This window comes from Sphaeramia orbicularis, chromosome 24, assembly GCF_902148855.1.
Source record: "Sphaeramia orbicularis chromosome 24, fSphaOr1.1, whole genome shotgun sequence".
NCBI classification, from domain to species: domain Eukaryota; kingdom Metazoa; phylum Chordata; class Actinopteri; order Kurtiformes; family Apogonidae; genus Sphaeramia; species Sphaeramia orbicularis.
This window is the reverse complement of record NC_043979.1, coordinates 45,115,637-45,131,001: the sequence shown is the minus strand read 5'-3', so window position 1 is coordinate 45,131,001 and position 15,365 is coordinate 45,115,637. Positions and strand designations below refer to the sequence as shown.

The 15,365-nt window shown below is 34.7% G+C and overlaps 1 protein-coding gene across 1 annotated transcript; it reads left to right on the top strand.

The window, feature by feature from the left end:
• Positions 1 to 4,307: 4,307 nt before the first annotated feature.
• LOC115415516 (uncharacterized protein DDB_G0271670-like) lies at positions 4,308 to 4,952 on the top strand (the record flags this gene model as incomplete). Its single annotated transcript, XM_030129106.1, has 1 exon — positions 4,308 to 4,952. A coding segment is annotated over one exon (645 nt), but the record flags the coding sequence as incomplete, so codon positions are not given.
• Between the last annotated feature and the right edge of the window lie 10,413 nt (positions 4,953 to 15,365).

Sequence of the window (15,365 nt, the reverse complement as noted above, 5' to 3'; positions counted from 1 at the left end):
TAACTTTGGAAAAAAACATGAAGATTGCTCGTATTTTTAATATTTTAATATATCCACCCACATAGAGGTCCCATGGGGATGAAATAATCCACATTAACACCACTGTACTTGACAGTAACAGGATGTTATGGCTGATCGGTGTAGGATTAAATTCTAAATCCACTCAGGTTTTGGAATCAGTGACTCAGACACTGTTGAAACAAGTAACACTGTGAACTGTTTAATTGATCAAAAACATTCCATATTTTTGCATCCTGACCCACTGATGGAAATGTTTACAGAATATAAGCTCTTTGGTTAGATTGTGGAAACAGTCATTGTTTATTTTTAATATAAATAAATACATTATGAGTCATTTTTTTAAGACCCGTTGATCCATTAATCCTATCAATCCATGTAAATAATTGGTGTAAAATACAGTTCTTCATCTTTTCGTGGTCATCAGATATGACCCATTTGGACGTTCAGAGGCTCTGTAGTTACCGTGGAAACACCGTCATCTTCTACAACATCGATTCACCAGTAAAACCCATGGACTTGGATCAATGACAGTGGATGGAGATGTTAGTTAGTTTGATTTTTTTTATTATATATACTAAACGGTAAATAAAATTAACAAAAATTGAAAATAACATGAAAATAATAAGCAAAAAATTGACTGAAATTAAGAAAGAATAAAATGAGCAAGAACATGAATAAAAAGAGTCAAAGTAATCAATTAAATTAACAAAATAAAGAAAAAAATAACAAAAATAGTAAGCAACAAGAACAAAATAAGCCACAAACTGTAAAAAAAAAAAAAAAAAACCTGTGTAGTTTGATAAATAACAGTGGATGGAAACACTGGTTTACACGGAAGCTGAGAACGGCCATGGTTTTACACAGAATTTCATGGTAAATGTAATGTAGTCATACTTGTTAGCAGCTGCACTTTGGACTGCTGGCTCTTCATTAACTGGAAATACAAAAGGCTTGTCATTGTTCCAGTTTTTTTAACAGCCACATCTGCTTTTGAGTTGATGATTGTAATGTACTGTACTGCACCACTAAGCACAATGTACTTACAACACATAGCACACAAAGCACTGTTAAGGGAATAAAAAAACATTTGATTAAACATCAAGGTCAAGGTTACTTTATTTATACCCGTAGGTAGATTTGTTTTGCTGTCTAGGTGATTGCCTTGGCATTACAACAACACATACATTAAACATGCAAGACAGGCGCTTGATCACACTTACAGACAGGACAAAAAGACAAAAAGTGCTCAGTGTTCCACCATTCATCAGTATAGCAGCATGGAGAAGTAAAAGAATAAAATAGATAAGATCAAATAAATAAAAACAAGATGCAATAAAACACAATAAAAATGAGAAAAAATAAAAACAATCCGTGATAAAAACCAGGATAAGAGCATAAAATTAAAAAATTAAAAAATTTGAAGTCACAATAATAATAAATAGAGCAAAGAAATGGAATAAATAACTAAATAAGTTAGTAAAGTGTAATGTCACTGTTTCTTGTTGAGCTCAGTGACGGCGACAGGAACAAAGCTGTTTTTATAACGCTGTGTCCTGCACCTTACATTACATTACACAACACATCCTGCTAAATTAACGTTAGCCTACATAAGCCAGTGTAGAAAAGCCCCACTGGTGTCTGTCGGCTCAGTAACATTAACATGAAGTTAGCTTGTCATTCTGACAGTGAAGTGTCCATGAGCATTACTGGAGCAACAGCAAGTAGCTAACACTACGTTAGCTGAAGCAACCGGATAGATGTTAGTTGGTACTTGGTCAAACTCTCATCTGTTCAGACTAACATGTTACCCCTTGAACCTTAAACACGCAGTAACCAAACTAACGGAACTTGTAGTTACTGTAACTTACCGGTAACTTGTTGTTGAATGTGTGTTCTGCTCCGTACAGCAACGTCAGCAACAGCTGTTGACGGCAGCACTGTGGAGGAAATGGGACCTGTTAGCATCTAATACTATGAAATAACAAAAAATTAAACCGTTATCACGAGAAAACAAACTTTGGTATCTCGTGATAATCAATTAATTAAGTCGTTATCACAAGATAACGACCATAAAATTATGTGTAAAACCATGGCCATTCTGGGCTTCTGTAGATTTATGATTTATGCTCAATTAATGATAGATTTTGCAGAAAAAGTTATTTTTCCGTCACTTTTCTCTGTATTTGATATAATAACCATCACCTTTAACCTAAGCTTTTATGAAAATCTACATGATCACTGAATTTAATATCGGAAAATACAGGATTTTCACTGAAACATGCTAAATGCACAGTATAATATTATAATAAATGGTGATAAATCACTTAAGAAAGGTTAAAAATAGTACAAAAGTAGCTCTGGGTCTTTAAGGGTTAATGGACAAACTGATTGAGAAATATCAGCAATTTTAAGTTTGTATCTTGGAACCTTTATCAGCAGGAAAAAAAGAGCAAAACTATTAGATTTATAAAAATTTCTGCTTAAAATTGAGCTTTTATAGTTGTTAAACCAGTTCTATGATAGATAGATAGATAGATAGATAGATAGATAGATAGATAGATAGATAGATAGATAGATAGATAGATAGATAGATAGATAGATAGATAGATAGATAGATAGATAGATAGATAGATAGATAGATAGATAGATAGATAGATAGATAGATAGATAGATAGATAGAAAAAAGAGGTGAAATTAGTTCCTGTGCCAAAGGTGTCTGTTTTTACTTTTAAAACTTTAAAAAGAAACAAATATTTAACTAATATATTGAAAATAACACATTTTTATAAGAAATTTTTGTGTGCAAGATATAAACTGAAGAGCGCCCTCTTTCATTGATAAGAAAAATAAATAAATTGGTCATTGATTTATTTTGCCCATACATAACATTGATCAAAGACACAATAAAACAGTAAAGGTGCAGGGAGAGGCAGAAAGCCAAATGGTTTGTTTTAAAGCCTCCACCTTATAAATACATAAACATAAAAGTTATAAGACTTCCATAGTCCATTCACATTCAGAATACATAAAGAATGAAAAACAACCTATGGATGGATGGATGGATGGATGGATGGATGGATGGATGGATGGATGGATGGAGATAGATAGATAGATAGATAGATAGATAGATAGATAGATAGATAGATAGATAGATAGATAGATAGATAGATAGATAGATAGATAGATAGATAGATAGATAGATAGATAGATAGATAGATAGATAGATAGATAGATAGATAGATAGATAGATAGATAGAATCTCCTGTGTGTGGTGACAGGTCTGTCTGCAGGTGGATCATCTTCTCCACCTGAACCTGAACCTGAACCTGTAATGAGGTCAGTCCATGGTCTGACACCGTCCTTTGTTCATCTTCATTAATTATTGCTTCGTGCTTAAAAACCACTTAACGGCTTTTATTACACCAGAATAATCCCACAGCAGATTTACACAGCAGACAGACAGGTGAATAATTGAACCAATCAAACAAGTCTTTATCATGTCAGTGTTTAAAACAGCTGTGGTGTCAGCGTCTGAGGTTACAAACTATAGTTAAACTACATTATCAGACGTTTTCTGACTGAAGTTCCTATTTATTTTCCATTCATTTTTAGTTTTTAGATTTGTGTTCAGTCTTTTCAGACCAGTTTGACATCTGATCGCAAATAATTAGTGTAAGTTATTTATTATATAAGTTGAATTTTTGCCCAAATATAAACCTAATGTTCTGTAAGGATAAGCATTTGTTTTGACTTTAAGAAACCTTTTGTGAAACAGAATTTGCACAGTAATGACGGAAAATAATCAGAAAAGGGAAAGGAAAGGAAAGGAAAGGAAAGGAAAGGAAAGGAAAGGAAAGGAAAGGAAAGGAAAGGAAAGGAAAGGAAAGGAAAGGAAAGGAAAGGAAAGGAAATTGAGAGAATATAAACAGAACATACATATAAGTGGAGTCATTTCTTTCTTTTTTTTTTTATTTCCACACTTGTCCACAGTATAAACCTTCCACAGTTCCATATTTGTTTGGCATCAGTCTGACACTTTCATCCTTTACACCCACTGTTACATCCACAGAGTAAATATCTAGTACCAGTTCTGGACCAGTACTCGTGTGTCACCTGAATAAACAGGTAAGTCCCATGAACGGTGGTCCAGACCTGGAGTGTTTACTGTCTGTTACTGGAGGACAGCGTGGTTCCACTGAGCCAGAACACACACTCAACCCAAACCAGCCAGGACGAGTAGAAGTAAAGGTAGAAGTAATAGTAGTAAAAGTAGTAATAGTAGTAGTTTCAGTAGTAGTAGTAGTAGTAGTAATAGCAGCAGTAGTAGTAGTAGTAATAGTAGTAATAGTAGTAGTTTCAGTAGTAGTAGTAGTAGTAATAGTAGTAGTGCTAGTAGTAGTAGTAATAGTAATAGTAGTAGCAGTACTATTAGTATTAGTAGTTTCAGTAGTAGTAACAATAGTAGTAGTAATAGTAATAGCAGTAGTATTAGTAGTTTTAACCGAAGTAGTAGCAATAGTAGTAGTAGAAGTAGTAGCAGCAGTGATAGTAATAGTAGTAGTAGTAGTAAAAGTAGTAGTGCTAGTAGTAGTAGTAGTAGTAATAGCAGCAGTAGTAGTAGTAATAGTAGTTTCAGTGGTAGTAACAATAGTAGTAGTAATAGTAATAGCAGTAGTAGTAGTAGTTTCAGTAGTTTTAACAATAGTAGTAGCAATAGTAGTAGTAGAAGTAGTAGCAGCAGTGATAGTAATAGTAGTAATAATATTAGCAGCAGTAATAGTACTAGTATTATTAGTAGTAATAGTAGTCATAATAGTAGTAGTAGTAATAGTAGTAGCAGCAGTAATAGTAGTTGTAATAGTAGTAGTAGTAATAGTAGCAGTAATAGTAATAGTAGCAGTAATAGTAATAGTAGTAGTAGTAGTATTAGCAGTAACAGTAGCAGTAATTGTAGTAGTATTAGCAGTAATAGTAGCAGTAATAGTAATAGTAGTAGTAGCATTAGCAGTAATTGTAGTCATAATAGTAGTAGTATTAACAGTAATAGTAGTTGTAGTTGTAGTAGTATTAGCAGTAATAGTAGCAGTAATAGTAATAGTAGTAGTAGCATTAGCAGTAATTGTAGTCATAATAGTAGTAGAATTAGCAGTAATAGTAGTTGTAGTTGTAGTAGTATTAGCAGTAATAGTAGCAGTAATAGTAATAGTAGTAGTAGCATTAGCAGTAATTGTAGTCATAATAGTAGTAGAATTAGCAGTAATAGTAGTTGTAGTAGTATCAGTAGTAATAGCAGCAGTAATAGTAATAGCAGCAGTAACAGTAGTAGTAGTTTTAGTTTGAGTGTTCCTCCAGGTCTAAACTCATGTGTGTGTACTTGCAGATGTAATCTGTAAATATCTGCTATTCTAATAAAATGTTCCACACAGGTGTGTGTGTGTGTGTGTGTGTGTGTGAGCAGGTCTTCATACAACTGTGTGTCTGTGCAGTACACCTGTCCACCACTAGACAGCACTGTGGTGTGACTTCCTGGAGTCGTACTACAGACCATTCTCCATGTGCTGCCTGAGGCCCTGAACACACACACACACACACACACACACACACACACACACACACACACACACACATTCCTCTGGCTGGGTGTATGACTCATGTGTTGACAGAGGTATGAAGTGGGAGTGTGTGTTTGTGAACGTTCTGAGGACACACACATCAGACCTGAGCAGAAGAGTGTCCATCACCAAACAGGAACCAGATCTGAACTGAACTAGATCAGATCTGATCCAAAACCATCCAGGTTCTGCCCAAGAAAACACACTGGATCTGCAGGCAGGGTTCTGTTAGTGTGGAGAAGAGTAACAGAGCACTGAGGATTCTGGGAGATTAAATAAAATAGAATAGAATTAAACAATAGAACCTAATAGAATGGAATAGAATAGAACAGTATACATATATATATATATATATATATATATATATATATATATATATATTTATATATATATATATATGTATTAGGCCTGTAACGGTACACAAAATTCTCGGTTCGGTACGTTTTCGGTTTTCAAAGCCACGGTTCAGTTTTTTTTCGGTTCGGTACAGGAAGAAAGAAAACCCCTCAAAATGTATTTCATACATTTGAATTTTTGAACATTTTTCCCCCAATTTTTGGACACAATAGAATATAGAAAAACAGGAGTAATATAATTCTGCTGCTATAAATCAAATAGAAAATAAAATAAATTATTAATATGACTAAATGTATTTTAAACATTAGTTTAACACTTTTCCCTGACAGGTAGTTTTGAACAAACAACAAAAATCTAATCACAGTTCTGTCAGTTCACATTCTGCATAAAAATATCAACCAAAAAATTCTGCATGTAGTTCAACATTAACAGGAGGGTAAACTGGTATTCTGTTTTAACAAACTGAAGAGCAACATTGACAACAAACTTAACCAAATTATTTATTTTAGGACAGAGAACAAACTGTTTAGGACACTTTGTGTACTCGTGTGTACTCGTGTGTGCGCGCGTGTGCACACGCAAGGTGCGATTTGTCTGGGGGATGGTTTGTTTGTTTGTTTGTTTTTGGTCGGAGCCGGGGGGTGCGGTCCGGTCCATAACTAACGTAACTAACGCTGGCGTGAAACGAAAGTGAAACTTCATTTTTATATACTTTCAACGTCCAACTCCGAGTTCTATTCCTCTGGTATACAGCGTGCATGAGAGACAGACAGACAGAGCTAGTGTGTTTTAGAACTACCGTAGCTCCCAGGGGCCACACAGCGTTCGCCTTATCTCCGTTTCTTTCCTCGTTGTTGTCTTTCACCGGGACCTGAAGTGATCCCAAACTGGACTGGACTGATGGTGGAGGGTCTTCAGTCTCTTCCTTCCAGGTTCTCATCATATATATATATATATATATTTTTTTTTTTTTTACCTTATATCAGCTGCTATTTCGTATTTCAGGTCGATGTATGCGTCCTTTAATATGTCCGTGTGAAACTTGCGCGTATTTAAAGTTCCGCATCAAACAATGTCTTTCGTTCCTTTTTCTTTTTCTCAACAGACTGTGCCGTTTCGGTACAGCTGTGTACCGAACCGAACAGGTGTGTACCGAAACGGTTCGGTACGTGTACCGTTACAGGCCTAATATATATATATATATATATATATATATATATATATATATATATATATATATATATATATATATATATATATGTAATATTGATCATTTCTTTCCTGCTACTTTTCATTATATTTGTGCAGAGTAACTAACACACAATAACACTGGGTTACAAAAAAATGTTTTTTGCAAGTTGTCTAGGTTTTTTCAGCTGAATTAGGACCATTTTGCACCGCTAAATCCAAAAATGACATCTGTTTTTCTCAATCAGGTCAGGTTTTTTTGCTAATTTGATTTTGAAAAATTTGATCTTCTCACAAAATTGATTACATTTTTGTGACTTTATCAGTTGATTTTTTATATAGTTCTCACCCAAAATAGGTTTTAAGAGAAAAAAAATCATTTTCTAACAGGATTCCTGTTAGGTACAATGGTGTATTCAGCGCAGATGTAGCAGAATACGTCAGGCTTATTTTTGCAAGATCTTCTAGTCGAAGCCATTTCATTCACCTGTAATATTAAAAAAAACCATTAATCATAAATTGACAAAAGTAAAATCTTCAGAACTCGTTTATTGCAAGAAATATGAAAGAATTTTGTGTCATATGATGTGAAAATGCCCATAAATGTAAGCAAAAATGTTAAAAAGCCAATATGTAGCATAGTTCAGAAAGCTGAGCTGACTGAGCAAAATGAATGTGATTTTTGGATTCAGCACCAAAATGATCCTAAATCAGCTCAAAAAACTGAAACAATAAATCTGTTGTTGACCAGTGTAATTTACGCTTTGGGAAAAACTAAGTATTCTGACTCTGATTCTTGAGGTCAGTTAGTGTTACTTTCATGCATTTTGATTTGCCATTTCTAACATAAATTTCGCCACAGGATGAGTTACCGTGGCGATTAACCCTGGTAAAAACGGAAAATCTAGGGTTAAAGCTGAGGTTATGGTTATGTCATACAGACAGGTTTGCAGTGGTTCTGTAAATAAAGTAAACTGGACTGACCCACACCACAGGACGGGCCTCCTGTTGTTGTTGTTGTATTTGTTGGTGTGTGGAAACCATGAAGCATTAATCTGTGGTGTGGAATTTCTGCCAGAGCTTTGAAGGTGTGGGTGCGTCCGTTTGGTGTGAGTTCACATATCAACAGTGTGTCTCAGAAATCGCTTACTCCGTCTTTAAAGGTTTTCGGTAAATATGTGGCGAGTGGATTTGTTTATAGGAAACAGTTTTACAGGAGGCTGCGGACAGAACGGGAGGATGACGAGCTGGAGTCGTCCTGGTTTATCAAAAATACTGTCAAAAACTCCGCCTTTTCCCAGAAGTCACATGATGTCTGGATGTATCTTTTAGCCTGCAGGCATTTCCATCAGATGTCAGAACCTCTGGAAGAACACATCGATAAACCTGTTTGTTCGTGTGACTTTTCTATTTTATCATTATCTCATCATTTACCCTGAGGTTAGTTGTAAAGTTTCCAATGAATGTGAAACAATCTGCGCTCCAATTCTTCAGAAGGGCAGAAAATGGACGGTCTTTGTTATTTTGACACTTGATGACATTTCAAGACGTGTTTCTAATAGCTTCTCGTATGACAAGTAGATTAAAGATCAGAGGAAACAGGCTCCAACATGTCCACGTCTGCACACTTCCACACAACGCTGATCTGTATTCATGCAGATGTCTGTGACTCATCTAAATATACATATACGTCTATTTTTACACTCTGTTGAACTCAGCTCTTAACCCTTTAACCCCTCAGACATGACTCCAGGTAACTGCTGCTGTGAACTGTCGTCTGTTTCACAGGGCTGGGTCCATCTAAATATCGATAGTATCAATACCAAGATGATTATTGGTATCGGATCGATTCTAGCGTGATGAGATCGATACTTTTGTTGCAGTTTGTCGTCTGTACATCCAGCAAATTATTTGAATTTCCTCACAGAGTTCATGTGAGCGCATGGATGGGGATTTGTAAAATTTAAGAAATTCATAAAAATTAAAAAAAAAAAAAAAAAAAAAAATCAATATTTCCCAATTCTTTGAACAAACGTGGTAGACCTTACCCCAAAGATGTTCCACAACAAATATCAAACAGTGGCGGCTGCTCGTCTTTCAGACAGGGGAAGCTCATTGTCGGCTTACATCAAAAAAATTGCCAAGTATATAAACATAAATTCGTCCCTCTGTTCCATTAGCATTGTCTGCCATCATGTGCACCTGTTAGATAGTTCACTCCAACCTAGCAACAGTAGGACTGATTTAACTATCTACAAAACGATATTAAACTCGAACAAGAAATGATTAAATTATGGAACTGAAACAAGAAAATGTTGACATTATGTTAAACTGAAACAAGGAAGTCCAATGAGTGTGTTTTATTTACAGTGCAAGAAATGAATTCAGTAGTGGTTTGTGTGATTTCACAGCAGAATGTGTGTTGGTATTAAACTGAACTGTGTCAGTGAAGGAGCAGATCTGAAAACAGCTGTCAATCAAACGGGATTCAGCCTTTGGACTGATCCTCCAATCAGCACGTGGAAGTTCAGCGTCCAGCCCGGCCGAACTCCGCCCACAGCTCCATTAACCCCCAGAGACGCTGAGTGTCCGGGGGCGGGACAACATGGTGGCATTTATCCAATTACTGTCCAGTTTAGAGTAAATGAAAAACCAGTTCCACTCAGTCCCATTGAAGTGCATGGACGCTGAGCGTCTACAGACAAATGCACTGAGCAGAGATGGAATGAGAAAACACAGACACAGGAATGGAGGAGAACACATCTAACACATCTGTAGTTAATGAAACGTCAACACAACCGCACAGATTTGACCATTTAATTTTCATAATTTTAGGGGAAGCAGAGCTTCCCTTACAGTCTGTGAGGAGTCACCTCTGATAGTCATTCTGACTGACAGTTTCGGAGAAGATTCTTGAAAAATTGTTTACGGACGGACACCAACTGATACCAGTCGTCCATCAGATCTTTTGGGCTGTTGGACTGAAAACCACAAAGAAAATGGTGTTTAAAAAAAGTCCAAACTGTCTATTTTTATAGTGAGTCAGTCTCACTCACTGCTCTGTGTTTTACCCCCCCCCCCCCCCCCCCGCCCCCCCATTCTACAGGTGGTGGGGGGTGAACTGAGCATGCTCAGAAGTCCTTGGAAAGAACAAGGTCTAACTCTATCAACACATTCAGAAATTTTTCTTGTTGAGCAAATGGTTGAATTCTTATGAGTAATTCAAATAAATCACAGATTCAGAGAACTCCCCACAGACACGTCAGGGCTTAAAGGGTTAATGTTTGTTTTAAAAGGTGGGAATACTGCCATAAACGACAGAATACACGTACACACTATGAGTGACTGTTATCCATGACTCAAGGGAAAACTGGAAGAACTATTTTAGAAACACTGGACCATAAATGATGATCACATCCCTGTAACACCGATGAATGTCTGTACAGTAATTTCACAATAAAGTAATTCACTCCCTTTCATGTAAAGGTGAGTGAGTGAATGTGACAGCATGTTATTGTGAAACCAGAGCATGATATCATGGGAAAATACAGAGATAGTTTCAGAACTAATTTGTCAGGATACAGTAGAAGCTGCCATCTGACCAGCGTTGTTTTTCTACTGAACATTTAATATTTTAACTGTGACACTTCAGTACACAGGAACTGCACCCCAGCGCTGAAACCCATACAATAAACTACACTGAAGATATTAACAATAAAGGACGTTAAAATTATTTTAGTTCAGGTTCCGTATCCCTTTCAGTCATAGTGGTCACTCCAGTGGACAGCTGTTCTCCAGCTGTTCTCTTATATATTCATGGGTTTTATTGTTTTAGTTCCATATCAGCCGACACAGTGGACACTAATACATCATCCCATTCACTGACATTCACACCATTACTGTAACTTTGCTGTTTTTCATAAACCTGATCTGCTCTCACATGTTTGAGTGTAAATCAATTGCTTGTTATTGTTAACAGACTGTCATTAACCATTTTTCTTAACCCTCCGGTGTCCCGTCCAGCTAGGCCCTTACTAAGCACCAAGTGTGCCTTTTGGGCACATTTGTGGAATAATGTCAAAAAAAAATTCATACAGTTTGTTTTTAATTCTTTTACACTTTTTTCTATTTCATCAACTTGAGCCGTAAATAAAAATACCAAATACTCAATAACTGTCACATTTTTTAACCCTTTAAATGCCGTGTTTGTAAACAAACCATTTTTTTGGATGCAAAAAACACAAAAAATAATTTTTTTTCAATATACTACAGAAAAAGTGGATCACATATTGACTTTTTTATCCCGGTATATGTCAATGATTAACTCCAACATCAGTTAATTTGCATTATTATTTTTGGCGCTGGGTCAAATGTACAAAAATACCAGCATCTGTCACCAAGTGTGCGTAAAATGCACACCTATAAATCCAACTATTAAATATGATATATTGATTTATTTTTCAGCTCTAATTTAATTTTATTTTAGTAAATCCAGGTCAGCCCTAATCATACAGATCAAATGGAAGAAATCGTGCGTCTTAGGCACACTTGGCAGACATATGCTAGTCTGGTCATTTTCTTTTGTTTACAATGTGCACATTTTAACTGGTGGCCAGAATTTTAAAGATCATGCAAAAATGAACTTTTTTTTTTTTTTTTTTTAATATTGTATGTTCTTATTCTGGTTTTTATCCCGGATTGTTTTTATCTTTTCTGGTTTTTATTGTGTTTTATTGCATCTTGTTTTTATTTATTTGATCTTACCTATTTTATTTACTTATCCATGCTGTTACACCGATGAATGGTGGAACACTGAGCACTTTTTGTTTTTGTCCTGTCTTTTTGTCCTGTCTGTAAGCGTGATCAAGTGCCTGTCTTGCATGTTTAATGTATGTGTTGTTGTAATGCCAAGGCAATCACCTAGACTGCAAAACAAGTCTACCTATGGGTATAAATAAAGTAACCTTGACCTTCTGAATTCTAACCTTATTTAAATTGTGCAAAATAATGTGAAGTTTTTAACACGAAGTGCAAAGTGTGCCTAAAAGGCGCACCCAGATACCAGAGAGTTAAACAAAGTTCTTTTTTACACATTATCTCCATAAAGTGAATAATAACTAATATCAGAGTATGTTAAAATGTGACAAAACACCAGATTAGCAGCATTTGAAAAAATGTATTTCACAGTTTTCACTCAGTATATCAGTAAATACATGTTTCTTTGCTTCAAAAATTAAATGCATGATGTCCAGCTGAGTGGATATTTTTGCAACTCCATGAAAAATAAGCTCATAAAAAAAATTTCCATCGCATTTTTTTTTTTCATGCCTAAAGAGGAATTAAAACACTCAATATCTTGATTAGGGTCAAAACATGGTATTCAAAATCTCTCTGACAGGACATTTTAGAGACAATTTGACCCACATTTTTACTTCTAAATTCATTTTAGCTTTAGTTGGACCATAAGGGATTATCCAAAACAAGGAGCTACTTTATGTTGAAATAAATGTTGGAATGACAACCAATTAAAGTTCTCTCTCTGACGGGACATGACTGTGTTTTGACCCATTAAGGTTCTCAGAATTCATGCATGAAAGGGATGTACACACAATTATGATCTAAAGCGGATCCGACCAGTAAAGTAATTGTTAAAATTGCAATTATTTCTCTTACGATGTTTCAGGTTCATATTTTTTCAGGTTCAGGATAGTTTGTAAATATAAACATTTTCATGTAATTGTACTTTTTTTACACTAAAACAAAGACAAACATTGGAGTTGTCATTATTTATAAGTTGTTATTATAGTATTTTATTAGTCCGACCCACTTGTATACATCTACAAAGTTTCCTTAAAAATGTGAATGACATGAACAATTTGACATTTCATAAGAAAAACAAGTGCAATTTGAACAGTATTCTACCTCAGTTTATCATTTACACATGTGTATTACAACTTACAGATCACAGTGGATCTACAAATACACAAAACATTTAATAACAGACAAAATATTGTTTAAATTTCACTTATTTTCTTCAGACTTTTCAGGTTGCTCCTATTTATTCAGGTTATTCATATTTTTTGTTTAAGGACAGTTTTTAGATGTAGACATTTTCCTGTGATTTAACTTTTTTTACACTAAAACAAAAAGAAACATTTGGATTTGTCATTATTTATAGGTTATTATGATAGCCTGTACTAAACATTTTGTGTATTTCTCTATATGTGTAAAAAAGTAAAATTACATGAAAATATTAACATTTACAAATTATCTTTAAACGAAAAATGTGAATAAAATGTGTATTTGTAGATCCGCTGTATAAATTGTAATGCGTAAATGATAAACTGAGGCAGAATATTGTTAAAAGTGCACATATTTTTCTTAAAATATGTCAGATTGTCCATGTTATTCACATTTTTTCGAGGATAAATTGTAGATGTAAACATTTTCCTAATGTAATTTTACTTTTTTCACTCTTAAACACAGAGTAAAGTTTGCAGTTGTTATATTTATAGGTTATTATGTTATTTTCCTAATCTGGCCTGTTTCGAAACTGTAAAAAAAAAACTCTACCTGTTCCCAGAAGTCACATGATGTCTGGTTGCATCTTTTCCATCAAACGGCAAATCCTATAGAAAAGAACAAACCAAAGAATGAACCTGTTTTTCATGTGACTTTTCTATTTTATCATTATCTCATCATTTGGCCTGAGGTTATCTGTACATGTGTAAATGACAAAATGACAAAGACATTTCAGGTTGAGAACTCTTTGTAGATAAAAGCATTTTCCTCGTGTAATTCAACTTTTTTCACTCCTAAACATGGAGTAAAGTTTGGAGTTTTTATTATTTACAGGTTATCGTGTTCATATTTTACTGTCTCAGATCATATTGGGCTGAATTTGGAACCTGAACTAGACTGAGTTCCACAGCCCTGGTCTATACATTTCTATATGTTTACTTTGATGTGACTCGACTTTGTGGCGTTTCGTGGTGCGTTTACTGTGCAGGAAGATGGAGGAGACGATAAACGCAGCCTGTCACGAAGGACACACTGGTACGGAGCTTCACTGATGAATATCGACCGCCTACTTCCTGCTGATGCAGCGCTGGTGAGATGTAAAGATTATTAATCCTTTTACACAGAGAAGAGATCTTTTACCTGAGAATGTCCCCTAAATGCTGCTGTTTTTCTCTCCGCTGGATCAAGTGTTTATGCATGGTATAGCACTGAGTACAGAGACACATTTAAAGGTGGTATACGCACTAATTTGACTTTTAAGTATGTGTAAAATGACCTAAAAACAGGGTCTTTTTAGGGAGTTTTAGTGGCTTCATGATTTTTTTTTTTTTTTTAATTATTAATTTATCCATTTTTCTTTCATTGATTTATTTCAAATATGGAAATGATACAAGCTTCCTGATTGCTATTAACTGATTTCTTTGCACAACATAATATAGAAATGAAAATTCAAGGAAGCAAAAAATAATAATGCACACAAAAAAGAAAAAGAGAAAAAGTCATATTTGAAAAGGAGAAGCATAGCTTATTAGCTCTGACCCCTTTGTCTAAACCAACAACATGTACATATATACATACATACACACACACACGTACATATACATATATATATATATACACATATATATATGTGTGTGTGTATATATATATATATATATATATACACACACATACATACATAAATACACACACATATACAAATATATACATAGATATACACATATACACACACACACACATATATATATATATATACATACATGTATACATATACACATCCACATATACCATCATATACATATATATACATACACTTACAGTACATACACTTACAGTACATACACATATATATACACACATACAGGGTGGGGAAGCAAAATTTACAATTAACATTTAGTTGTTTTTTCTCAGCAGGCACTACGTCAGTTGTTTTGAAACCAAACATATACTGATGTCATAATCATACCTAACACTATTATCCATACCTTTTCAGAAACTTTTGCCCATATGAGTAATCAGGAAAGCAAACGTCAAAGAGTGTGTGATTTGCTGAATGCACTCGTCACACCAAAGGAGATTTCAAAAATAGTTGGAGTGTCCATAAAGACTGTTTATAATGGAAAGAAGAGAATGACTATGAGCAAAACTATTACCAGAAAGTCTGGA